Source organism: Engystomops pustulosus, unplaced genomic scaffold (assembly GCF_040894005.1).
Source record: "Engystomops pustulosus unplaced genomic scaffold, aEngPut4.maternal MAT_SCAFFOLD_88, whole genome shotgun sequence".
In the NCBI taxonomy this organism is placed as follows: Eukaryota; Metazoa; Chordata; class Amphibia; order Anura; family Leptodactylidae; genus Engystomops; species Engystomops pustulosus.
The window spans coordinates 378,531-406,237 of record NW_027284976.1 but is presented as its reverse complement, the minus strand read 5'-3'; the positions used below and the strand labels follow the sequence as shown (position 1 = coordinate 406,237).

At 51.8% G+C, this 27,707-nt stretch overlaps 1 protein-coding gene across 2 annotated transcripts; it reads left to right on the top strand.

The window, feature by feature from the left end:
* Window positions 1–8,122: 8,122 nt before the first annotated feature.
* Window positions 8,123–15,646, top strand: LOC140106921 (helix-loop-helix protein 2-like). Of its 2 annotated transcripts, none has more exons than XM_072131559.1 (2): window positions 8,123–8,416; window positions 11,421–15,646. In XM_072131559.1, the coding sequence occupies exon 2, from the start codon at window positions 11,439–11,441 to the stop codon at window positions 11,799–11,801; it is 363 nt and encodes a 120-aa protein (XP_071987660.1). In that variant the 5' UTR covers window positions 8,123–8,416; window positions 11,421–11,438; the 3' UTR covers window positions 11,802–15,646. The 2 variants fall into 2 exon arrangements, with proteins under 2 accessions (XP_071987660.1, XP_071987659.1); XM_072131558.1 differs by lacking the exon at window positions 8,123–8,416 and adding an exon at window positions 8,542–8,852.
* The last annotated feature ends 12,061 nt before the right edge of the window (window positions 15,647–27,707 follow it).

The window sequence follows — 27,707 nt, the reverse complement described above, 5'->3', positions numbered from 1 at the left end:
CCCAAACACCTGTGCTGCTGCAGAGCATTCCTCCCGACCTGTCCTCCTTTTCTCCTCCTGCAGAGCATTCCTCCTGACCTGTCCTCCTGCAGAGCATTCCTCCCGTCCTGTCCTCCTCCTCTCCTCCTGCAGAGCATTCCTCCTGACCTCTTCTCCTCCTGCAGAGCATTCCTCCTGACCTGTCCTCCTGCAGAGCATTCCTCCTGACCTGTCCTCCTGCAGAGCATTCCTCCTGACCTCTTCTCCTCCTGCAGAGCATTCCTCCAGACCTGTCCTCCTGCAGAGCATTCCTCCTGACCTGTCCTCCTCCTCTCCTCCTGCAGAGCATTCCTCCTGACCTGTCCTCCTGCAGAGCATTCCTCCTGACCTGTCCTCCTCCTCTCCTCCTGCAGAGCATTCCTCCTGACCTGTCCTCCTCCTCTCCTCCTGCAGAGCATTCCTCCTGACCTGTCCTCCTGCAGAGCATTCCTCCTGACCTGTCCTCCTCCTCTCCTCCTGCAGAGCATTCCTCCTGACCTGTCCTCCTCCTCTCCTCCTGCAGAGCATTCCTCCTGGCCTCTCCTCCTCCTCTCCTTCTGCAGAGCATTCCTCCTGACCTCTCCTCCTCTCCTCCTGCAGAGCATTCCTCCTGACCTGTCTTCTTCTCCTCCTGCAGAGCATTCATCCTGACCTCTCCTCCTGCAGAGCATTCCTCCTGACCTGTCCTCCTCCTCTCCTCCTGCAGAGCATTCCTCCTGACCTGTCCTCCTCCTCTCCTCCTGCAGAGCATTTCTCCTGACCTGTCCTCCTGCAGAGCATTCCTCCTGACCTGTCCTCCTCCTCTCCTCCTGCAGAGCATTCCTCCTGACCTGTCCTCCTGCAGAGCATTCCTCCTGACCTGTCCTCCTCTCCTCCTGCAGAGCATTCCTCCTGACCTGTCCTCCTGCAGAGCATTCCTCCTGACCTGTCCTCCTGCAGAGCATTTCTCCTGACCTGTCCTCCTCCTCTCCTCCTGCAGAGCATTCCTCCTGACCTCTCCTCCTCTCCTCCTGCTGAGCATTCCTCCTGACCTGTCCTCCTGCAGAGCATTCCTCCTGACCTGTCCTCCTGCAGAGCATTCCTCCTGACCTGTCCTCCTCCTCTCCTCCTGCAGAGCATTCCTCCTGACCTGTCCTCCTCCTCTCCTCCTGCAGAGCATTCCTCCTGACCTGTCCTCCTGCAGAGCATTCCTCCTGACCTGTCTTCCTGCAGAGCATTCCTCCTGACTTGTCCTCCTCTCCTCCTGCAGAGCATTCCTCCTGACCTCTCCTTCTTTCCTCCTGCAGAGCATTCCTCCTGACCTGTCCTCCTCTCCTCCTGCAGAGCATTCCTCCTGACCTGTCCTCCTCTCCTCCTGCAGAGCATTCCTCCTGACCTGTCCTCCTCTCCTCCTGCAGAGCATTCCTCCTGACCTCTCCTTCTTTCCTCCTGCAGAGCATTCCTCCTGACCTCTCCTGACCTCTCCTCCTGCAGAGCATTCCTCCTGACCTCTCCTTCTTTCCTCCTGCAGAGCATTCCTCCTGACCTGTCCTCCTCTCCTCCTGCAGAGCATTCCTCCTGACCTGTCCTCCTCTCCTCCTGCAGAGCATTCCTCCTGACCTCTCCTCCTCTCCTCCTGCAGAGCATTCCTCCTGACCTCTCCTCCTCTCCTCCTGCAGAGCATTCCTCCTGACCTCTCCTCCTGCAGAGCATTCCTCCTGACCTCTCCTCCTGCAGAGCATTCCTCCTGACCTGTCCTCCTCCTCTCCTCCTGCAGAGCATTCCTCCTGACCTCTCCTCCTGCAGAGCATTCCTCCTGACCTGTCCTCCTCTCCTCCCGCAGAGCATTCCTCCTGACCTGTCCTCCTCTCCTCCCGCAGAGCATTCCTCCTGACCTCTCCTCCTCTCCTCCTGCAGAGCATTCCTCCTGACCTCTCCTCCTCTCCTCCTGCAGAGCATTCCTCCTGACCTCTCCTCCTCTCCTCCTGCAGAGCATTCCTCCTGACCTGTCCTCCTCCTCTCCTCCTGCAGAGCATTCCTCCTGACCTGTCCTCCTCCTCTCCTCCTGCAGAGCATTCCTCCTGACCTGTCCTCCTGCAGAGCATTCCTCCTGACCTGTCTTCCTGCAGAGCATTCCTCCTGACCTGTCCTCCTCTCCTCCTGCAGAGCATTCCTCCTGACCTGTCCTCCTCCTCTCCTCCTGCAGAGCATTCCTCCTGACCGGTCCTCCTCCTCTCCTCCTGCAGAGCATTCATCCTGACCTCTCCTCCTGCAGAGCATTCCTCCTGACCTGTCCTCCTCCTCTCCTCCTGCAGAGCATTCCTCCTGACCGGTCCTCCTCCTCTCCTCCTGCAGAGCATTCCTCCTGACCTCTCCTCCTCTCCTCCTGCAGAGCATTCCTCCTGACCTCTCCTCCTTTCCTCCTGCAGAGCATTCCTCCTGACCTCTCCTCCTCTCCTCCTGCAGAGCATTCCTCCTGACCTCTCCTCCTGCAGAGCATTCCTCCTGACCTGTCCTCCTCCTGCAGAGCATTCCTCCTGACCTCTCCTCCTCCAGAGCATTCCTCCTGACCTGTCCTCCTCTCCTCCTGCAGAGCATTCCTCCTGACCTGTCCTCCTCCTCTCTTCCTGCAGAGCATTCCTCCTGACCTGTCCTCCTCTCCTCCTACAGAGCATTCCTCCTGACCTGTCCTCCTCTCCTCCTGCAGAGCATTCCTCCTGACCTGTCCTCCTCTCCTCCTGCAGAGCATTCCTCCTGACCTGTCCTCCTCTCCTCCTGCAGAGCATTCCTCCTGACCTGTCCTCCTCTCCTCCTGCAGAGCATTCCTCCTGTGTCTTCTCCTGGGAGTGACATCAGATGGTGACGAGTCCAGTGACTGACTGCTGGAACGAGCAATAGGAGGCATCCACTACGGGAAGGGGCGGAGTCATGTGACGGATGACGGAGCTGCCTGTTACCATGGAGACAAGGTGATGCTTCATGTGACAAATCTGCAGTTTTGGGAGAGACGAAAGACCCCCGATACAGGAGACGTCTCCGAGACCCCCGATACAGGAGACGTCACCGAGACCCCCGATACACGAGACGTCACCGAGACCCCCGATACACGGGACGTCACCGAGACCCCCGATACACGGGACGTCACCGAGACCCCCGATACACGGGACGTCACCGAGACCCCCGATACACGGGACGTCACCGAGACCCCCGATACACGAGACGTCACCGAGACCCCCGATACACGGGACGTCACCGAGACCCCCGATACACGGGACGTCACCGAGACCCCCGATACACGAGACGTCACCGAGACCCCCGATACACGGGACGTCACCGAGACCCCCGATACACGGGACGTCACCGAGACCCCCGATACACGAGACGTCACCGAGACCCCCGATACACGGGACGTCACCGAGACCCCCGATACACGAGACGTCACCGAGACCCCCGATACACGGGACGTCACCGAGACCCCCGATACACGGGACGTCACCGAGACCCCCGATACACGGGACGTCACCGAGACCCCCGATACACGGGACGTCACCGAGACCCCCGATACACGGGACGTCACCGAGACCCCCGATACACGAGACGTCACCGAGACCCCCGATACACGGGACGTCACCGAGACCCCCGATACACGGGACGTCACCGAGACCCCCGATACACGGGACGTCACCGAGACCCCCGATACACGAGACGTCACCGAGACCCCCGATACACGAGACGTCACCGAGATACACGAGACGTCACCGAGACCCTCGATACACGAGACGTCACCGAGATACACGAGACGTCACCGAGACCCCCGATACACGGGACGTCACCGAGACCCCCGATACACGGGACGTCACCGAGACCCCCGATACACGGGACGTCACCGAGACCCCCGATACACGGGACGTCACCGAGACCCCCGATACACGGGACGTCACCGAGACCCCCGATACAGGAGACGTCACCGAGACCCCCGATACACGAGACGTCACCGAGACCCCCGATACACGAGACGTCACCGAGATACACGAGACGTCACCGAGACCCCCGATACACGAGACGTCACCGAGACCCCCGATACACGAGACGTCACCGAGACCCCCGATACACGAGACGTCACCGAGACCCCCGATACACGAGACGTCACCGAGACCCCCGATACACGAGACGTCACCGAGACCCCCGATACACGAGACGTCACCGAGACCCCTGATACACGGGACGTCACCGAGACTTCCTGTGATGTCATGCATGGTCTCCTCCAGTAAGGGGCAGTCTTCCTGTGATGTCATGCATGGTCTCCTCCAGTATTGGGCAGTCTTCCTGTGAGGTCATACATGGTCTCCTCCAGTAGGAGCAGTCTTCCTGTGAGGTCATACATGGTCTCCTCCAGTAGGGGGCAGTCTTCCTGTGATGTCATACATGGTCTCCTCCAGTAGGGGCAGTCTTCCTGTGATGTCATACATGGTCTCCTCCAGTAGGGGGCAGTCTTCCTGTGATGTCATGCATGGTCTCCTCCAGTAGGGGCAGTCTTCCTGTGATGTCATGCATGGTCTCCTCCAGTAGGGGCAGTCTTCCTGTGATGTCACGCATGGTCTCCTCCAGTAGGGGGCAGTCTTCCTGTGATGTCATGCATGGTCTCCTCCAGTAGGGAGCAGTCTTCCTGTGATGTCATGCATGGTCTCCTCCAGTAGGGAGCAGTCTTCCTGTGATGTCATACATTGTCTCCTCCAGTATTGGGCAGTCTTCCTGTGATGTCATACATGGTCTCCTCCAGTAGGGGGCAGTCTTCCTGTGATGTCATACATGGTCTCCTCCAGTAGGGAGCAGTCTTCCTGTGATGTCATACATGGTCTCCTCCAGTAGGGGCAGTCTTCCTGTGATGTCATGCATGGTCTCCTCCAGTAGGGAGCAGTCTTCCTGTGATGTCACACATGGTCTCCTCCAGTAGGGGGCAGTCTTCCTGTGATGTCATACATGGTCTCCTCCAGTAGGGGGCAGTCTTCCTGTGATGTCATGCATGGTCTCCTCCAGTAGGGGGCAGTCTTCCTGTGAGGTCATACATGGTCTCCTCCAGAAGGGGGCAGTCTTCCTGTGATGTCACACATGGTCTCCTCCAGTCCTCCTGTGAGGTCATACATGGTCTCCTCCAGTAGGGGGCAGTCTTTCTGTGATGTCTTACATGGTGTCCTCCAGTAGGGGGCAGTCTTCCTGTGAGGTCATACATGGTCTCCTCCAGTTGGGGGCAGTCTTCCTGTGATGTCATACATGGTCTCCTCCAGTAGGGGGCAGTCTTCCTGTGATGTCATACATGGTCTCCTCCAGTAGGGGGCAGTCTTCCTGTGATGTCATACATGGTCTCCTCCAGTAGGGGGCAGTCTTCCTGTGATTTCACACATGGTCTCCTCCAGTAAGGAGCAGTCTTCCTGTGATGTCATACATGGTCTCCTCCAGTAGGGGCAGTCTTCCTGTTAGGTCATACATGGTCTCCTCCAGTAGGGGGCAGTCTTCCTGTGATGTCATACATGGTCTCCTCCAGTAGGGGGCAGCCTTCCTGTGATGTCACACATGGTCTCCTCCAGTAGGGGGCAGTCTTCCTGTGATGTCATACATGGTCTCCTCCAGTAGGGGGCAGTCTTCCTGTGATGTCATACATGGTCTCCTCCAGTAGGGGCAGTCTTCCTGTTAGGTCATACATGGTCTCCTCCAGTAGGGGGCAGTCTTCCTGTGATGTCATACATGGTCTCCTCCAGTAGGGGGCAGCCTTCCTGTGATGTCACACATGGTCTCCTCCAGTAGGGAGCAGTCTTCCAATGATGTCACACATGGTCTCCTCCAGTAGGGAGCAGTCTTCCTGTGATGTCATACATGGTTTCCTCCAGTAGGGGCAGTCTTCCTGTGAGGTCATACATGGTCTCCTCCAGTAGGAGCATTCTTCCTGTGATGTCATACATGGTCTCCTCCAGTAGGGGCAGTCTTCCTGGTAGGTCATACATGGTCTCCTCCAGTAGGGGGCAGTCTTCCTGTGAGGTCACACATGGTCTCTTCCAGTAGGGGCAGTCTTCCTGTGAGGTCATACATGGTCTCCTCCAGTAGGAGCATTCTTCCTGTGATGTCATACATGGTTTCCTCCAGTAGGGGCAGTCTTCCTGTTAGGTCATACATGGTCTCCTCCAGTAGGGGGCAGTCTTCCTGTGAGGTCACACATGGTCTCTTCCAGTAGGGGCAGTCTTCCTGTGAGGTCATACATGGTCTCCTCCAGTAGGAGCATTCTTCCTGTGATGTCATACATGGTCTCCTCCAGTAGGGGGCAGTCTTCCTGTGAGGTCACACATGTTCTCCTCCAGTAGGGGGCAGTCCTCCTGTGAGGTCATACATGGTCTCCTCCAGTAGGGAGCAGTCTTCCTGTGAGGTCATACATGGTCTCCTCCAGTAGGAGCAGTCTTCCTGTGATGTCATACATGGTCTCCTCCAGTAGGGGGCAGTCTTCCTGTGATGTCATACATGGTCTCCTCCAGTAGGGGGCAGTCTTCCTGTGATGTCATGCATTGTCTCCTCCAGTATTGGGCAGTCTTCCTGTGATGTCATACATGGTCTCCTCCAGTAGGGAGCAGTCTTCCTGTGATGTCATGCATGGTCTCCTCCAGTAGGGGCAGTCTTCCTGTGATGTCATACATGGTCTCCTCCAGTAGGAGCAGTCTTCCTGTGATGTCATACATGGTCTCCTCCAGTAGGAGCAGTCTTCCTGTGATGTCCTACATGGTCTCCTCCAGTAGGGGGCAGTTTTCCTGTGAGGTCATACATGGTCTCCTCCAGTAGGGAGCAGTCTTCCTGTGAGGTCATACATGGTCTCCTCCAGTAGGAGCAGTCTTCCTGTGATGTCATACATGGTCTCCTCCAGTAGGGGGCAGTCTTCCTGTGATGTCATACATGGTCTCCTCCAGTAGGGGGCAGTCTTCCTGTGATGTCATACATGGTCTCCTCCAGTAGGGGGCAGTCTTCCTGTGATGTCATGCATGGTCTCCTCCAGTAGGGGGCAGTCTTCCTGTGATGTCATACATGGTCTCCTCCAGTAGGGGGCAGTCTTCCTGTGATGTCATATATGGTCTCCTCCAGTAGGAGCAGTCTTCCTGTGATGTCATACATGGTCTCCTCCAGTAGGGGGCAGTTTTCCTGTGAGGTCATACATGGTCTCCTCCAGTAGGGGGCAGTTTTCCTGTGAGGTCATACATGGTCTCCTCCAGTAGGGAGCAGTCTTCCTGTGAGGTCATACATGGTCTCCTCCAGTAGGGGGCAGTCTTCCTGTGATGTCATACATGGTCTCCTCCAGTAGGGGGCAGTCTTCCTGTGATGTCATACATGGTCTCCTCCAGTAGGAGCAGTCTACCTGTGATGTCATACATGGTCTCCTCCAGTAGGAGCAGTCTTCCTGTGATGTCATACATGGTCTCCTCCAGTAGGGAGCAGTCTTCCTGTGAGGTCATACATGGTCTCTTCCATTAAGGAGTAGTCTTCCTGTGAGGTCATACATGGTCTCCTCCAGTAGGGAGCAGTCTTCCTGTGAGGTCATACATGGTCTCTTCCATTAAGGAGCAGTCTTCCTGTGAGGTCATACATGGTCTCCTCCAGTAGGGGCAGTCTTCCTGTGATGTCATGCATGGTCTCCTCCAGTAGGGGGCAGTCTTCCTGTGATGTCATACATGGTCTCCTCCAGTAGGGGGCAGTCTTCCTGTGATGTCATACATGGTCTCCTCCAGTAAGGAGCAGTCTTCCTGTGATGTCATACATGGTCTCCTCCAGTAGGGGGCAGTCTTCCTGTGAGGTCATACATGGTCTCCTCCAGTAAGGAGCAGTCTTCCTGTGATGTCATACATGGTCTCCTCCAGTAGGGGCAGTCTTCCTGTGATGTCATACATGGTCTCCTCCAGTAGGAGCAGTCTTCCTGTGATGTCATACATGGTCTCCTCCAGTAGGGAGCAGTCTTTCTGTGATGTCATACATGGTCACCTCCAGTAGGGGGCAGTCTTCCTGTGATGTCATACATGGTCTCCTCCAGTAGGGGGCAGTCCTCCTGTGATGTCATACATGGTCCTTGGTGATGGGTTGTGTCCTGGAGATCCCTCCCCTCGTCCTCCTCTTTGCGTTGTGTAGGTGTCATGGCGTCTTTGGGGCCTTGATCTCCTTAATTTCGGTTGTTATTACTGTCTCCTTGGGCTGTGGTTCTTGACCCAATTCTGATCCTCAGGCTGAAGAGCTGACAATCTATGGTCTCTGCCTCCATCCGCTATGGACATGCTGGGGTAGAGATGGTTAAACCAGAGACCTGCGCAAATTCTACATCCAACATGGCGGCTGGTGGAGGGCAGAGAGCGGGGTAGGAGGAGGCCGCAGCTGTGAGACGCAGCCCGGGGTCACGGTGAGACCTTGTGTATATGGCAGAGACCTCCCTCTATATTAGGGGGGGGGTAGTAGGTCTCAGCTGTGCGGTGCTGCGAGGCGGCGTGGGGGGGGGAGGTCTCAGCTGTGCGGTGCTACGAGGCGGCGGGGGGGGGGGTTATTGGGCTGCGGGCGCCTTCACATCAGGATTGTCCTAGAAGTAGTGACAGATGTCTCCAGCGCTGACCACTGCCGCCCATTAGAGGGGCTTCTCTCCGTGCTGGTGCCCAGGGGACGGGGCTCATCTGCTGTGTCCCTCCCCCTCCTCCTCCATCACCACCTCATCCACAGCTTCTCCATGTCATCTCCTGGACGGCAGGGCAGACGCTCGGCTCCCCGGGACGACTTCCAGGTGAGGTGGTCTCCATCCCGCTGGATCATACCTACATGAATGAGGCCCCCAGGACCATCGCCAGGTGAGTGACCCCAGGGACAGGCCGGGGACAGACGTTCTCATCAATCCATGGTCTGTAATGAGTATGGATGGATCTGCATGAGGCGCCGCCCTTCTGTACCTCATTCAGGGAGGGTAGAGTATGTCAAGGGGTTAAACACTGGTGGGGAGGTCTATTGTGTGACCATCCACGAGACTTCCGTGGTCAGGAGCCTGGTGCGTCCTGGTAAGACACCGCCGAACATAAGGAGCAGCTCCAACCACAGGCAGATGAGCCCAGAGGTGCCGCAAGACCCCCAGGTGATGCCCCCTCCCCACCCCCACAGTAAAGTGTGCTGAATACTCATCACCGGGGGCTGAATACTCATCACCGGGGGCCGAACACTCATCACCGGGGGGCGAACACCCATCACCGGGGGGCGAACACCCATCACCGGGGGGCGAACACCCATCACCGGGGGGCGAACACCCATCACCGGGGGGCGAACACCCATCACCGGGGGGCGAACACCCATCACCGGGGGGCGAACACCCATCACCGGGGGCCGAATACTCATCACCGGGGGCCAAATACTCATGATTTTCAGTTCTTTCGGCTCCTCCTCCAGGATGATGCTACTATTACTAAGCGTAGAGATCACTTACCTCCCCAAGACTCACCTCATATAAGGACCAAACATCAAACTACGGAATGTCAAAGTCCTCAATAAACTTCTTCTTCTTCTTCTCGGTCTCCACTTTTGGCTTTTTGCGGGAACCCAAACCTTGAGCTCCCAGAAGAAGTTGATGGACAACCTCCAGACATTAATGGGAATCCCGCCCCCTCTCCATAGACTTCTCTGTGATGTGACGCCTCAGATCTTCCGTCTTCCCCCTAGCAGGACAGAATTCAGCGGAGAGATGAGACGCCTCCATCAGATGTTCCTCGGGTTCCTGTCCTCTCTTCTTCTAGTCATTTCCATGAGTTTCTGACCATCGGAATAGAAAGTAAACGTGTACATAAATCTCTGATTTTCCTGTAAAAATGTAACCACAACCTATATTAAGAGAAAACAAATCCCACGTCTACCGAGACGCGTCCGAGCTCCTGGACACCATTACACTCTGCGAGGACCTTCAATGCTCGGGTGGCTGAGGTGGTGGATCTTCTACCCTTGGGATTCTGTCCTCCGAGCTCCTGGACGCCGTTACACTCTGCGAGGACCTTCAGTGCTCGGGTGGCTGAGGTGGTGGATCTTCTACCCTTGGGATTCTGTCCTCCGAGCTCCTGGACGCCGTTACACTCTGCGAGGACCTTCAGTGCTCGGGTGGCTGAGGTGGTGGCTCTTCTACCCTTCGGATTCTGTCCTCCGAGCTCCTGGACGCCGTTACACTCTGCGAGGACCTTCAGTGCTCGGGTGGCTGAGGTGGTGGATCTTCTACCCTTCGGATTCTGTCCTCCGAGCTCCTGGACACCGTTACACTCTGCGAGGATCTTCAGTGCTCGGGCGGCTGAGGTGGTGGATCTTCTACCCTTCGGATTCTGTCCTCCGAGCTCCTGGACGCCGTTACACTCTGCGAGGATCTTCAGTGCTCGCGTGGCTGAGGTGGTGGATCTTCTACCCTTCGGATTCTGTCCTCCGAGCTCCTGGACACCGTTACACTCTGCGAGGATCTTCAGTGCTCGGGCGGCTGAGGTGGTGGATCTTCTACCCTTCGGATTCTGTCCTCCGAGCTCCTGGACGCCGTTACACTCTGCGAGGACCTTCAGTGCTCGGGTGGCTGAGGTGGTGGATCTTCTACCCTTCGGATTCTGTCCTCCGAGCTCCTGGACGCCGTTACACTCTGCGAGGACCTTCAGTGCTCGGGTGGCTGAGGTGGTGGATCTTCTACCCTTCGGATTCTGTCCTCCGAGCTCCTGGACGCCGTTACACTCTGCGAGGACCTTCAGTGCTCGGGTGGCTGAGGTGGTGGATCTTCTACCCTTCGGATTCTGTCCTCCGAGCTCCTGGACGCCGTTACACTCTGCGAGGATCTTCAGTGCTCGGGTGGCTGAGGTGGTGGATCTTCTACCCTTCGGATTCTGTCCTCCGAGCTCCTGGACGCCGTTACACTCTGCGAGGATCTTCAATGCTCGGGTGGCTGAGGTGGTGGATCTTCTACCCTTCGGATTCTGTCCTCCGAGCTCCTGGACACCGTTACACTCTGCGAGGATCTTCAATGCTCGGGTGGCTGAGGTGGTGGATCTTCTACCCTTCGGATTCTGTCCTCCGAGCTTCTGGTTGGGATGTGGAGTTGGACGAGTCTAGGAACAGGAGCTTCGGTCCCAGTTGATTTGTACTGGAGCCTCCGCATGACCACAGGTAAGTACTCCTCCCAAGAGGTGGACGGATTCCCCTGGGGACCCAGAGGTCAGGTCCTAGATCCGAGGATCCATCTCAGTCCAGTCATGCTGTGGCCCCAGGACCTCAGAGAGGAGAGAGGCCACATTGGGGGGTGGGGAGTGCGGTTGCTGGGGGGGAGAGCGAGGATCCTTCGATCACTTGAGGGGGGGGGGGGGGATGAGGTCGCACATTGTGTAACGTCTTCTCCTCGTCTTCCTTGGTTCCAGGTGCATTGAGCGTCCAGGATGATGCTGGGTCCAGAGCAGGCGGATTCGGAGCAGCCATCGGGGCACTCGGAGTCGGACTCTGCGGTCAGCGAGACGTTGGGGGGCAGCGTTTCTGAAGCAGAAGGAGAAGCTCGTCGGACTCCACGCCTTCCACCACAATTGAGCCGCGAGGAGAAGAGGAGGAGAAGACGAGCCACGGCAAAGTATAGATCGGCGCATGCGACACGAGAGCGGATCCGCGTGGAGGCCTTCAATGTGGCGTTTACTGAGCTCCGCCGACTTCTGCCCACCCTCCCCCCCGACAAGAAACTGTCAAAGATTGAGATCCTGCGGCTGGCCATCTGCTACATCTCCTACCTCAACCACGTGCTGGACGTCTAGAGGCTGCACATACAGGGGGGGGCATTGTGGGGCATTAACCCCTTGTGCCCAGAGCCCCGGGCAGTAGGTAGCAGTACAAGCAGTGCGCATTCATTCTATAATAACTAGACATTGGACCACAGGTGACGGTTTGTGTTCTGTGTAACAGTGCCCCCGGAGGCACCTGGGTGTATCACGTGTTTGGTAGTCCCCCTCCCCCCATCAGTCAGGTGCGTTCTCCTTCTGAATGGTTCCTGGAAACACAAGCTTTCTGCCCCTTTAGACGGGGTACGGGGGGGCTGCAGGTCCTAGCCGTGGTCTGCTGCCCCCTACAGAAGCACAATAATCCCTTCTACATTCTATAGTCTCCATGATGGAAAGACTCCAACTACAACACGCGGCAGTGAGAGCTACAGTCCTCCAGGGACCGGCCTGATGTCTGCATCCTGACTGATCTCCACTATCACAGGGGTCACACGGGTAATCTGAGGTCATCCTCCTCATGTGGTGATAGATAATCTGAGGTCATCCTCCTCATGTGGTGATAGATAATCTGAGGTCATCCTCCTCATGTGGTGATAGATAATCTGAGGTCATCCTCATGTGGTGATAGATAATCTGGGGTCATCCTCCTCATGTGGTGATAGATAATCTGAGGTCATCCTCCATACTTGGTGATAGATAATCTGAGGTCATCCTCCTCATGTGGTGATAGATAATCTGAGGTCATCCTCCTCATGTGGTGATAGATAATCTAAGGTCATCCTCCATATGTGGTGATAGATAATCTGAGGTCATCCTCCATATGTGGTGATAGATAATCTGGGGTCATCCTCCATATGTGGTGATGGATAATCTGAGGTCATCCTCCTCATGTGGTGATAGATAATCTAAGGTCATCCTCCATATGTGGTGATAGATAATCTGGGGTCATCCTCCATATGTGGTGATGGATAATCTGAGGTCATCCTCCTCATGTGGTGATAGATAATCTGAGGTCATCCTCCTCATGTGGTGATAGATAATCTGAGGTCATCCTCCTCATGTGGTGATAGATAATCTGAGGTCATCCTCCATATGTGGTGATGGATAATCTGAGGTCATCCTCCTCATGTGGTGATAGATAATCTGAGGTCATCCTCCATATGTGGTGATAGATAATCTGGGTTCATCCTCCTCATGTGGTGATAGATAATCTGGGGTCATCCTCCTCATGTGGTGATAGATAATCTAAGGTCATCCTCCATATGTGTTGATAGATAATCTGGGGTCATTCTCTTCATGTGGTGAAAGATAATCTGGGGTCATCCTCCATATGTGGTGATAGATAATCTGGGGTCATCCTCCATATGTGGTGATAGATAATCTGGGGTCATCCTCCATATGTGGTGATAGATAATCTGGGGTCATCCTCCTCATGTGGTGATGGATAATCTGGGGTCATCCTCCTCATGTGGTGATAGATAATCTGGGGTCATCCTCCTCATGTGGTGATAGATAATCTAAGGTCATCCTCCATATGTGGTGATAGATAATCTGGGGTCATTCTCTTCATGTGGTGAAAGATAATCTGGGGTTATCCTCCATATGTGGTGATAGATAATCTGGGGTCATCCTCCATATGTGGTGATAGATAATCTGGGGTCATCCTCCATATGTGGTGATAGATAATCTGGGGTCATCCTCCTCATGTGGTGATGGATAATCTGGGGTCATCCTCCTCATGTGGTGATAGATAATCTGGGGTCATCCTCCTCATGTGGTGATAGATAATCTAAGGTCATCCTCCATATGTGGTGATAGATAATCTGGGGTCATCCTCATGTGGTGATAGATAATCTGGGGTCACCCTCCTCATGTGGTGATAGATAATCTGAGGTCATCCTCATGTGGTGATAGATAATCTGAGGTCATCCTCCATATGTGGTGATAGATAATCTGAGGTCATCCTCATGTGGTGATAGATAATCTGGGGTCACCCTCCTCATGTGGTGATAGATAATCTGGGGTCATCCTCCATATGTGGTGATAGATAATCTGAGGTCATCCTCCTCATGTGGTGATAGATAATCTGAGGTCATCCTCCTCATGTGGTGATAGATAATCTGAGGTCATCCTCCTCATGTGGTGATAGATAATCTGAGGTCATCCTCCATATGTGGTGATGGATAATCTGAGGTCATCCTCCTCATGTGGTGATAGATAATCTGAGGTCATCCTCCATATGTGGTGATAGATAATCTGGGTTCATCCTCCTCATGTGGTGATAGATAATCTGGGGTCATCCTCCTCATGTGGTGATAGATAATCTAAGGTCATCCTCCATATGTGTTGATAGATAATCTGGGGTCATTCTCTTCATGTGGTGAAAGATAATCTGGGGTCATCCTCCATATGTGGTGATAGATAATCTGGGGTCATCCTCCATATGTGGTGATAGATAATCTGGGGTCATCCTCCATATGTGGTGATAGATAATCTGGGGTCATCCTCCTCATGTGGTGATGGATAATCTGGGGTCATCCTCCTCATGTGGTGATAGATAATCTGGGGTCATCCTCCTCATGTGGTGATAGATAATCTAAGGTCATCCTCCATATGTGGTGATAGATAATCTGGGGTCATTCTCTTCATGTGGTGAAAGATAATCTGGGGTTATCCTCCATATGTGGTGATAGATAATCTGGGGTCATCCTCCATATGTGGTGATAGATAATCTGGGGTCATCCTCCATATGTGGTGATAGATAATCTGGGGTCATCCTCCTCATGTGGTGATGGATAATCTGGGGTCATCCTCCTCATGTGGTGATAGATAATCTGGGGTCATCCTCCTCATGTGGTGATAGATAATCTAAGGTCATCCTCCATATGTGGTGATAGATAATCTGGGGTCATTCTCTTCATGTGGTGAAAGATAATCTGAGGTCATCCTCATGTGGTGATAGATAATCTGAGGTCATCCTCCATATGTGGTGATAGATAATCTGAGGTCATCCTCATGTGGTGATAGATAATCTGGGGTCACCCTCCTCATGTGGTGATAGATAATCTGGGGTCATCCTCCATATGTGGTGATAGATAATCTGGGGTCATCCTCCTCATGTGGTGATAGATAATCTGGGGTCATCCTCCTCACGTGTTGATGGATAATCTGAGGTCCTCAGACATGTGTGTGGGGCTCACTGTTCTATTATACTGTGAAGGGGAGGTCCTCTCACATGTGGGTGGAGCTCTGTGTTCTATTATACTGTGCAGGGGAGGTCCTCTAGCATGTGGGTGGAGCTCTGTGTTCTGTTGTGCTGTGCAGGGGAGGTCCTATAACATGGGTGGAGCTCTATGTTCCATTATATTGTGCAGGGGAGGTCCTTTGACATGTGAGTGGAGCTCTCTGTTCCATTATCCTGTGCAGGGGAGGTTCTCTAATATGTGGGTGATGCTCTCAGTGCTATTATTCTGTGCAGGGGAGGTCCTCTGACATATAGGTGTAGCTTTCTGTGGCATTATGCTGTGCAGGGGTAGTCCTAAAACATGTGGGTGGAGCTCTGTTTTCTATCATACTGTGCAGGGGATGTCCTCTAGCATGTGGGTGGAGCTCTGTGTTCTGTTGTGCTTTGCAGGGGCGTTCTTATAACGTGGGTGGAGCTCTATGTTCCCTTATGTTGTGCAGGGGTGGAGTTATGGTCCCCTTTCCTGTATACATGATACGTTATTATTATGATCCAAAGATTTGTGGCTTTCAGGGTTGGTAAATGTATTTGTACGATGCAATATTTTGTAGTGAATCTCTTGCCCTTGTTTCTACCTGATGCCTTTTATTACAGACCTTTATCAGAAAGTCAGTAACGTCGTCAATAAACTTTTTCTGCAAGTAACAAGTCTCCATCATTGTGTCTGATGTGCAGGAGATTATCCTGTAGTAACATGTGGATCTCATGTTTGACCACCTGGTCTATAGTGATGTCATCAGCAGGGGGCGGGGCTGTGACTACCTCTCACACAGGATGTACAGGCAGGGGGCGGGGCTGTGACTACCTCTCACACAGGATATACAGGCAGGGGGCGGGGCTGTGACTACCTCTCACACAGGATATACAGGCAGGGGGCGGGGCTGTGACTACCTCTCACACAGGATATACAGGCAGGGGGCGGGGCTGTGACTACCTCTCACACAGGATATACAGGCAGGGGGCGGGGCTGTGACTGCCTCTCACACAGGATATACAGGCAGGGGGCAGGGGCTGTGACTACCTCTCACACGGGATATACAGGCAGGGGGCGGGGCTGTGACTACCTCTCACACAGGATATACAGGCAGGGGGCGGGGCTGTGACTACCTCTCACACAGGATATACAAGCAGGGGGCGGGGCTGTGACTACCTCTCACACAGGATATACAGGCAGGGGGCGGGGCTGTGACTACCTCTCACACAGGATGTACAGGCAGGGGGCGGGGCTGTGACCACCTCTCACACAGGATATACAGGCAGGGGGCGGGGCTGTGACCGCCTCTCACACAGGATATACAGGCAGGGGGCGGGGCTGTGACTACCTCTCACACAGGATATACAGGCAGGGGGCGGGGCTGTGACTACCTCTCACACAGGATATACAGGCAGGGGGCGGGGCTGTGACTACCTCTCACACAGGATGTACAGGCAGGGGGCGGGGCTGTGACTACCTCTCACACAGGATATACAGGCAGGGGGCGGGGCATCACACAGGATATACAGGCAGGGGGCGGGGCTGTGACTACCTCTCACACAGGATATACAGGCAGGGGGCGGGGCTGTGACTACCTCTCACACAGGATATACAGGCAGGGGGCGGGGCTGTGACTACCTCTCACACAGGATATACAGGCAGGGGGCGGGGCTGTGACTACCTCTCACACAGGATATACAGGCAGTGGTGGAGGGTGTGTGTTGCTAAGCTTCCTGTGGGGAGGAGTCATGGCCTCAGACCCAGGAGGCGGGGAGGGGAGCTGGGCTGGGTCATCTAGGAGAGTCCCTGGCTTGGAGTTGGGCCTACACCCTGCTGCTGGTGAAGGTTCTGGAGAAGACAATGTGACGGCGGCTGCAGCTGTGAGTACCCCAGTCTGTGATAAAGTGATTTATAAGAAGGAGATGGAGATTTCCAGATTACGCGCTGAAATAAAAACTGAAGCAGATTGTAAAATGAAATTAATGAAGTGCGAGCGTCTGGATAACTGTATCAGAGATCTGAATGTTATGAGAGAGAGACATATGAAGGAGATGGGAGCCCCCCATAAAGTACAGAACTGGCCCCCGAACACAAGGAGGGAAACCCGGCTACAGGGGTTAAAGAGGAAGGATGTGATCAGTCACTGCAATGACTGTAACACTGTGTATGATATTGTATCACAGGGGTCCAGGGGGAGGAGCAATGACTATAACACTGTGTATGATATTGTATCACAGGAGTCCAGGGGGAGGAGCAATGACTATAACACTGTGTATGATGTTGTATCACAGGGGTCCAGGGGGAGGAGCAATGACTATAACACTGTGTATGATGTTGTATCACAGGGGTCCAGGGGGAGGAGCAATGACTATAACACTGTGTATGATATTGTATCACAGGGGTCCCGGGGGAGGAGCAATGACTGTAACACTGTGTATGATATTGTATCACAGGGCAACCCAGTGAGTGGCTCAGAGACTATCAAAGGGTTAAAGGTGAAAACAAAATCAATGGCACCTGAAGATCCAGTGTGTTCTGTTCAGGCCCAGAGTGAAGGAGTGACTGTGTCTGCTCCAGAGAGTAAAGTGTTAATGACTCCTCCGGTACACGCCTGTTCACACCTGACCCCAGTGACTGTGGAGAGAGCAGAGACTGCAGGTGGAGATAACCCTGCAGTGACCCCAGTATTACCAGTGACCCCGGTAATAGAGCCTGAGACTACGTGTAATAGACCTCAAGTGGCCTCCCAGCGGTCTGTAGCCCAGGAGGATGATATGGAGGTCACAGACCCAACAGAGGTCGCTAGTGCCAGTGTACAGTCACCGGTAGAGGATACCGGCTCCAGCACACAGGGGCCACCAGCGGAGGGCTCCAGCGCACAAAGGCCGCCAGCGGGGGGCTCCAGCGTGCAAAAGTCACCAGCAGAGGGCTCCAGCGTCCAAAACCCGCCAGCAGAGGGCTCCAGCGTGCAAAAGCTATCAGCGGGAAGCATTAGTTCCAGCACACAGGCTCCAGCAGGGGGCACTAGTTCCAGCACACAGGCTCCAGCAGGGGGCACTAGTTCCAGCACACAGGCTCCAGCAGGGGGCACTAGTTCCAGCACACAGGCTCCAGCAGGGGGCACTAGTTCCAGCACTCAGGCTCCAGCAGGGGGCACTAGTTCCGGCACACAGGCTCCAGCAGGGGGCACTAGTTCCGGCACACAGGCTCCAGCAGGGGGCACTAGTTCCAGCACACAGGCTCCAGCAGGGGGCACTAGTTCCGGCACACAGGCTCCAGTAGGGGGCACTAGTTCCGGCACACAGGCTCCAGCAGGGGGCACGAATCCAGCTGGGGAAGCGGTTTCTGGTGCGCAATTGTCGTGGTCACGGAGATCAAGTGCCCAGAGCACCATAGACTCTAATAGTGGGAGACCGCAGAGACTATTCTCAAGTGTGACAAACCCCGCCCCCCGGAGGAGGAATGCCGTGCGGATTAAATACATCGGTCCTGAGGAGGGGACCCCAACACGACAGTTTATTGGGAAAGATCTTCTGAAAGGATTTATGAAGTTTGATGCATTAGAGGTCTATGCGCTGATCCATGTGCCGACCACGAGGATCTATGACATCAGCTTCAAGCTGCCACGAAGCCTCGACCAATTCTGGGAGATCTATAATGCCACAAGACACAACAGTATCTGGAAGTATCTCCAGGTCATCCAGCTGTCTAAGCCTCTGACCGTGGTGGTGACCGTCCTTCTCCAGTCTGAGGTGGTGGCTCTGGGTGACGTGCTGCACTTGTGGTGGCTCTGGGTGGCGTGCTGCACTGGTGGTGGCTCTGGGGGACGTGCTGCTCTGGTGGTGGCTCTGGGGGACGTGCTGCACTGGTGGTGGCTCTGGGGGACGTGCTGCTCCGGTGGTGGCTCTGGGGGACGTGCTGCTCTGGTGGTGGCTCTGGGCGACGCGCTGCTCTGGTGGTGGCTCTGGGCGACGCGCTGCTCTGGTGGTGGCTCTGGGGGACGTGCTGCACTGGTGGTGGCTCTGGGGGACGTGCTGCACTGGTGGTGGCTCTGGGGGACGTGCTGCTCTGGTGGTGGCTCTGGGGGACGTGCTGCTCTGGTGGTGGCTCTGGGGGACGTGCTGCTCTGGTGGTGGCTCTGGGGGACGTGCTGCTCTGGTGGTGGCTCTGGGGGATGTGCTGCACTGGTGGTGGCACTTGGGGACGTGCTGCACTGGCGGTGGCTCTGGGGGACGTGCTGCACTGGCGGTGGCTCTGGGCGACGTGCTGCACTGGCGGTGGCTCTGGGCGACGTGCTGCACTGGCGGTGGCTCTGGGCGACGTGCTGCACTGGCGGTGGCTCTGGGCGACGTGCTGCACTGGCGGTGGCTCTGGGGGACGTGCTGCACTGGTGGTGGCTCTGGGGGACGTGCTGCACTGGTGGTGGCTCTGGGTGGCGTGCTGCACTGGTGGTGGCTCTGGGGGACGTGCTGCACTGGTGGTGGCTCTGGGGGACGTGCTGCACTGGCTGCGGAGACAATGTCTGGTTCTGGATGAGCCAAATAAGGTCTATGATGAAGAGGGGATCTGGAATGGCGGATATAAGGTCAGAGTGCAGCTGATCCAGGACCGGGGAGTCACCAGACATCTGCCACATGTCTTCTTCTTGGGCTCTGACAGGGGGATATGTTACTATCCCGGGCAGCCAAGACTGTGCCACAGATGTGGGGGCCGGCACATGGCGTATTCCTGCCCTCATGCCAAATGTCCCCTGTGTGGAGAGCTGGGACATCGGAGAGACGTCTGTACAGGACACGTGAGGTGCAATCTCTGCTCGCTTTATGGACATACTTTTCTGGATTGTCCAGACACTCAGCATAATAAGAGCTGTGAGCCGCCAGGTGAGGAGACGGCAAAGGAAGGAGGAGGAGGAGCTATACCTGCAGAAGAGGACCTCAACCAAGAGCACCAGAGCTCAGGGGACCTCACTGTGGGTTCTGGTGCTGGAGTCCAGAGTTCTGGTGACCCTGGATGTCAGGGCTTGAGTGATCCAGTTACAGATCCAATAGAGCAGCAAGTAGAGATGGTGGATGTCCAGCCTGAGGTGTCACCGGTTACTGGAGTGACCTCTGAGGTACCTGAAGATGCCTCCAGCAATTGTCCTAGTGCCGGTACCACCACAGAAGCGATGCAGCCTATGGATGATGATGGTTCAAGGTGGTAAAACGTAAACATGTATCATCTGGACTGGAGTCTGGGAAACATCTTTCTGCAAGAGCATCGCCGGATGTGGAGATCTCTCCTGGGAAATTCCACGTCTTAGGAGAAGGAGTGGGAGATACGTGTGATCCTGACATCCTGGAGCGCGGTGTGGAGGAGCGCGGTGTGGAGGAGCCGGCTGAGGAGAACATTGGCGTGTCCGTATCCACCAAGAGGTGGGGAACAAAAGGACACAGTAGTGGTAGAAGGAAGAAGACCAGGAAATCTAAGTGACCTGCAGGAGTCTGAAGATCGGTATCCTGAATGTGAACAGTCTCAAAACAAAAACAAGACGTCAGGCAATTTATCAGAGATTGTCAGATGAGAACTATGACGTGTACATGATACAGGAGACCAGACTACAGAATAATTCTGAGGTCTTCTTATCTAAGAGAGACTGGACACTGGGGGCCTCGTTCTGGTCTTTTGGGCTAGACAGATATGATGGGGTTGGCATATTGTTCAGGTCCTGGGAGATGAGAATAGATCGGATATTAGAGATCTGTGCGGGGAGATGTTTAATGGTGGATTTTACATGGCAAAATATTAGTTACCGAGCCATAAATATCTACGCTCCGCAATCCCGTAGAGAGCGTCGGGAGATGTTTCAGCAGGTCAAGCCTTATTGTTTCACAGCCAAAGTGTTTATGTTGTGTGGGGATTTTAATTGTGTGTCTAGTAATAGTGAGCGCTCTAGTAATAGTGAGCGCTCTAGTAATAGTGAGCGCTCTAGTAATAGTGACGGCTCTAGTAATAGTGATGGCTCTAGTAATAGTGAGCGCTCTAGTAATAGTGACCGCTCTAGTAATAGTGACCGCTCTAGTAATAGTGACCGATCTAGTAATAGTGATGGCTCTAGTAATAGTGTGCGCTCTAGTAATAGTGACCGCTCTAGTAATAGTGAGCGCTCTAGTAATAGTGAGCGCTCTAGTAATAGTGATGGCTCTAGTAATAGTGATGGCTCTAGTAATAGTGAGCGCTCTAGTAATAGTGATGGCTCTAGTAATAGTGAGCGCTCTAGTAATAGTGATGGCTCTAGTAATAGTGACCGCTCTAGTAATAGTGACGGCTCTAGTAATAGTGACGGCTCTAGTAATAGTGACCGCTCTAGTAATAGTGACCGCTCTAGTAATAGTGACCGCTCTAGTAATAGTGATGGCTCTAGTAATAGTGATGGCTCTAGTAATAGTGACGGCTCTAGTAATAGTGACGGCTCTAGTAATAGTGACGGCTCTAGTAATAGTGAGCGCTCTAGTAATAGTGACGGCTCTAGTAATAGTGATGGCTCTAGTAATAGTGAGCGCTCTAGTAATAGTGACGGCTCTAGTAATAGTGACGGCTCTAGTAATAGTGAGCGCTCTAGTAATAGTGACGGCTCTAGTAATAGTGTGCGCTCTAGTAATAGTGACGGCTCTAGTAAAAGTGTGCGCTCTAGTAATAGTGACCGCTCTAGTAATAGTGACCGCTCTAGTAATAGTGATGGCTCTAGTAATAGTGAGCGCTCTAGTAATAGTGACGGCTCTAGTAATAGTGATGGCTCTAGTAATAGTGATGGCTCTAGTAATAGTAATGGCTCTAGTAATAGTGAGCGCTCTAGTAATAGTGAGCGCTCTAGTAATAGTGACCGCTCTAGTAATAGTGATGGCTCTAGTAATAGTGACCGCTCTAGTAATAGTGAGCGCTCTAGTAATAGTGACCGCTCTAGTAATAGTGAGCGCTCTAGTAATAGTGACCGCTCTAGTAATAGTGATGGCTCTAGTAATAGTGAGCGCTCTAGTAATAGTGATGGCTCTAGTAATAGTGATGGCTCTAGTAATAGTGATGGCTCTAGTAATAGTGATGGCTCTAGTAATAGTGAGCGCTCTAGTAATAGTGAGCGCTCTAGTAATAGTGAGCGCTCTAGTAATAGTGACGGCTCTAGTAATAGTGATGGCTCTAGTAATAGTGTGCGCTCTAGTAATAGTGACCGCTCTAGTAATAGTGACCGCTCTAGTAATAGTGATGGCTCTAGTAATAGTGATGGCTCTAGTAATAGTGAGCGCTCTAGTAATAGTGAGCGCTCTAGTAATAGTGAGCGCTCTAGTAATAGTGACGGCTCTAGTAATAGTGACCGCTCTAGTAATAGTGACCGCTCTAGTAATAGTGACCGCTCTAGTAATAGTGATGGCTCTAGTAATAGTGATGGCTCTAGTAATAGTGATGGCTCTAGTAATAGTGATGGCTCTAGTAATAGTGATGGCTCTAGTAATAGTGATGGCTCTAGTAATAGTGACGGCTCTAGTAATAGTGACGGCTCTAGTAATAGTGACGGCTCTAGTAATAGTGATGGCTCTAGTAATAGTGATGGCTCTAGTAATAGTGAGCGCTCTAGTAATAGTGATGGCTCTAGTAATAGTGACCGCTCTAGTAATAGTGACGGCTCTAGTAATAGTGTGCGCTCTAGTAATAGTGACCGCTCTAGTAATAGTGACCGCTCTAGTAATAGTGACCGCTCTAGTAATAGTGATGGCTCTAGTAATAGTGATGGCTCTAGTAATAGTGACGGCTCTAGTAATAGTGACGGCTCTAGTAATAGTGATGGCTCTAGTAATAGTGATGGCTCTAGTAATAGTGATGGCTCTAGTAATAGTGAGGGCTCTAGTAATAGTGATGGCTCTAGTAATAGTGAGCGCTCTAGTAATAGTGATGGCTCTAGTAATAGTGACCGCTCTAGTAATAGTGACGGCTCTAGTAATAGTGAGCGCTCTAGTAATAGTGATGGCTCTAGTAATAGTGAGCGCTCTAGTAATAGTGATGGCTCTAGTAATAGTGACCGCTCTAGTAATAGTGATGGCTCTAGTAATAGTGTGCGCTCTAGTAATAGTGACCGCTCTAGTAATAGTGAGCGCTCTAGTAATAGTGAGCGCTCTAGTAATAGTGAGCGCTCTAGTAATAGTGAGCGCTCTAGTAATAGTGATGGCTCTAGTAATAGTGATGGCTCTAGTAATAGTGATGGCTCTAGTAATAGTGATGGCTCTAGTAATAGTGTGCGCTCTAGTAATAGTGACCGCTCTAGTAATAGTGACCGCTCTAGTAATAGTGACCGCTCTAGTAATAGTGAGCGCTCTAGTAATAGTGACGGCTCTAGTAATAGTGAGCGCTCTAGTAATAGTGATGGCTCTAGTAATAGTGATGGCTCTAGTAATAGTGAGCGCTCTAGTAATAGTGAGCGCTCTAGTAATAGTGAGCGCTCTAGTAATAGTGAGCGCTCTAGTAATAGTGAGCGCTCTAGTAATAGTGACGGCTCTAGTAATAGTGAGCGCTCTAGTAATAGTGATGGCTCTAGTAATAGTGAGCGCTCTAGTAATAGTGATGGCTCTAGTAATAGTGAGCGCTCTAGTAATAGTGATGGCTCTAGTAATAGTGATGGCTCTAGTAATAGTGATGGCTCTAGTAATAGTGATGGCTCTACTAATAGTGACGGCTCTAGTAATAGTGACGGCTGTAGTAATAGTGACCGCTCTAGTAATAGTGATGGCTCTAGTAATAGTGAGCGCTCTAGTAATAGTGACCGCTCTAGTAATAGTGATGGCTGTAGTAATAGTGACCGCTCTAGTAATAGTGATGGCTCTAGTAATAGTGAGCGCTCTAGTAATAGTGATGGCTCTAGTAATAGTGACCGCTCTAGTAATAGTGATGGCTCTAGTAATAGTGAGCGCTCTAGTAATAGTGACCGCTCTAGTAATAGTGATGGCTCTAGTAATAGTGACCGCTCTAGTAATAGTGACGGCTCTAGTAATAGTGACCGCTCTAGTAATAGTGACCGCTCTAGTAATAGTGACGGCTCTAGTAATAGTGTGCGCTCTAGTAATAGTGACGGCTCTAGTAATAGTGTGCGCTCTAGTAATAGTGACCGCTCTAGTAATAGTGATGGCTCTAGTAATAGTGAGCGCTCTAGTAATAGTGACCGCTCTAGTAATAGTGATGGCTCTAGTAATAGTGACCGCTCTAGTAATAGTGACGGCTCTAGTAATAGTGACCGCTCTAGTAATAGTGACGGCTCTAGTAATAGTGTGCGCTCTAGTAATAGTGACGGCTCTAGTAATAGTGTGCGCTCTAGTAATAGTGACCGCTCTAGTAATAGTGATGGCTCTAGTAATAGTGATGGCTCTAGTAATAGTGATGGCTCTAGTAATAGTGACGGCTCTAGTAATAGTGACCGCTCTAGTAATAGTGATGGCTCTAGTAATAGTGATGGCTCTAGTAATAGTGAGCGCTCTAGTAATAGTGATGGCTCTAGTAATAGTGAGCGCTCTAGTAATAGTGATGGCTCTAGTAATAGTGACCGCTCTAGTAATAGTGACGGCTCTAGTAATAGTGAGCGCTCTAGTAATAGTGATGGCTCTAGTAATAGTGAGCGCTCTAGTAATAGTGATGGCTCTAGTAATAGTGACCGCTCTAGTAATAGTGATGGCTCTAGTAATAGTGTGCGCTCTAGTAATAGTGACCGCTCTAGTAATAGTGATGGCTCTAGTAATAGTGAGCGCTCTAGTAATAGTGAGCGCTCTAGTAATAGTGAGCGCTCTAGTAATAGTGAGCGCTCTAGTAATAGTGATGGCTCTAGTAATAGTGATGGCTCTAGTAATAGTGATGGCTCTAGTAATAGTGATGGCTCTAGTAATAGTGTGCGCTCTAGTAATAGTGACCGCTCTAGTAATAGTGACCGCTCTAGTAATAGTGACCGCTCTAGTAATAGTGAGCGCTCTAGTAATAGTGACGGCTCTAGTAATAGTGAGCGCTCTAGTAATAGTGATGGCTCTAGTAATAGTGATGGCTCTAGTAATAGTGAGCGCTCTAGTAATAGTGAGCGCTCTAGTAATAGTGAGCGCTCTAGTAATAGTGAGCGCTCTAGTAATAGTGAGCGCTCTAGTAATAGTGACGGCTCTAGTAATAGTGAGCGCTCTAGTAATAGTGATGGCTCTAGTAATAGTGAGCGCTCTAGTAATAGTGATGGCTCTAGTAATAGTGAGCGCTCTAGTAATAGTGATGGCTCTAGTAATAGTGATGGCTCTAGTAATAGTGATGGCTCTAGTAATAGTGATGGCTCTAGTAATAGTGATGGCTCTAGTAATAGTGATGGCTCTAGTAATAGTGATGGCTCTAGTAATAGTGACGGCTCTAGTAATAGTGACGGCTGTAGTAATAGTGACCGCTCTAGTAATAGTGATGGCTCTAGTAATAGTGAGCGCTCTAGTAATAGTGACCGCTCTAGTAATAGTGATGGCTGTAGTAATAGTGACCGCTCTAGTAATAGTGACCGCTCTAGTAATAGTGATGGCTCTAGTAATAGTGAGCGCTCTAGTAATAGTGATGGCTCTAGTAATAGTGACCGCTCTAGTAATAGTGATGGCTCTAGTAATAGTGAGCGCTCTAGTAATAGTGATGGCTCTAGTAATAGTGACCGCTCTAGTAATAGTGATGGCTCTAGTAATAGTGACCGCTCTAGTAATAGTGATGGCTCTAGTAATAGTGAGCGCTCTAGTAATAGTGACCGCTCTAGTAATAGTGATGGCTCTAGTAATAGTGACCGCTCTAGTAATAGTGACGGCTCTAGTAATAGTGACCGCTCTAGTAATAGTGACGGCTCTAGTAATAGTGTGCGCTCTAGTAATAGTGACGGCTCTAGTAATAGTGTGCGCTCTAGTAATAGTGACCGCTCTAGTAATAGTGATGGCTCTAGTAATAGTGAGCGCTCTAGTAATAGTGATGGCTCTAGTAATAGTGTGCGCTCTAGTAATAGTGACGGCTCTAGTAATAGTGTGCGCTCTAGTAATAGTGACCGCTCTAGTAATAGTGACCGCTCTAGTAATAGTGATGGCTCTAGTAATAGTGACCGCTCTAGTAATAGTGATGGCTCTAGTAATAGTGACTGCTCTAGTAATAGTGATGGCTCTAGTAATAGTGACCGCTCTAGTAATAGTGACCGCTCTAGTAATAGTGACCGCTCTAGTAATAGTGACCGCTCTAGTAATAGTGATGGCTCTAGTAATAGTGATGGCTCTAGTAATAGTGAGCGCTCTAGTAATAGTGAGCGCTCTAGTAATAGTGACCGCTCTAGTAATAGTGATGGCTCTAGTAATAGTGTGCGCTCTAGTAATAGTGTGCGCTCTAGTAATAGTGACCGCTCTAGTAATAGTGACCGCTCTAGTAATAGTGACGGCTCTAGTAATAGTGACCGCTCTAGTAATAGTGACCGCTCTAGTAATAGTGACCGCTCTAGTAATAGTGTGCGCTCTAGTAATAGTGAGCGCTCTAGTAATAGTGACGGCTCTAGTAATAGTGAGCGCTCTAGTAATAGTGACGGCTCTAGTAATAGTGATGGCTCTAGTAATAGTGACCGCTCTAGTAATAGTGACGGCTCTAGTAATAGTGACGGCTCTAGTAATAGTGACGGCTCTAGTAATAGTGTGCGCTCTAGTAATAGTGACCGCTCTAGTAATAGTGACGGCTCTAGTAATAGTGAGCGCTCTAGTAATAGTGACCGCTCTAGTAATAGTGACCGCTCTAGTAATAGTGATCGCTCTAGTAATAGTGATCGCTCTAGTAATAGTGACCGCTCTAGTAATAGTGATCGCTCTAGTAATAGTGACCGCTCTAGTAATAGTGTGCGCTCTAGTAATAGTGTGCGCTCTAGTAATAGTGTGCGCTCTAGTAATAGTGACGGCTCTAGTAATAGTGACGGCTCTAGTAATAGTGACGGCTCTAGTAATAGTGACCGCTCTAGTAATAGTGTGCGCTCTAGTAATAGTGACCGCTCTAGTAATAGTGTGCGCTCTAGTAATAGTGTGCGCTCTAGTAATAGTGACCGCTCTAGTAATAGTGACGGCTCTAGTAATAGTGACGGCTCTAGTAATAGTGATGGCTCTAGTAATAGTGATGGCTCTAGTAATAGTGATGGCTCTAGTAATAGTGATGGCTCTAGTAATAGTGATGGCTCTAGTAATAGTGACGGCTCTAGTAATAGTGTGCGCTCTAGTAATAGTGACCGCTCTAGTAATAGTGACGGCTCTAGTAATAGTGTGCGCTCTAGTAATAGTGATGGCTCTAGTAATAGTGACCGCTCTAGTAATAGTGTGCGCTCTAGTAATAGTGACCGCTCTAGTAATAGTGACCGCTCTAGTAATAGTGATCGCTCTAGTAATAGTGACGGCTCTAGTAATAGTGACCGCTCTAGTAATAGTGACCGCTCTAGTAATAGTGACCGCTCTAGTAATAGTGACCGCTCTAGTAATAGTGAGCGCTCTAGTAATAGTGACGGCTCTAGTAATAGTGTGCGCTCTAGTAATAGTGACCGCTCTAGTAATAGTGACCGCTCTAGTAATAGTGACCGCTCTAGTAATAGTGATGGCTCTAGTAATAGTGATTGCTCTAGTAATAGTGACCGCTCTAGTAATAGTGACCGCTCTAGTAATAGTGACCGCTCTAGTAATAGTGTGCGCTCTAGTAA

What these genes read in the sequence shown, in the direction of transcription:
- LOC140106921 (XM_072131559.1), top strand. Translation starts at nt 11,439, where the DNA reads ATGATGCTGGGTCCAGAGCAGGCGGATTCGGAGCAGCCATCGGGGCAC.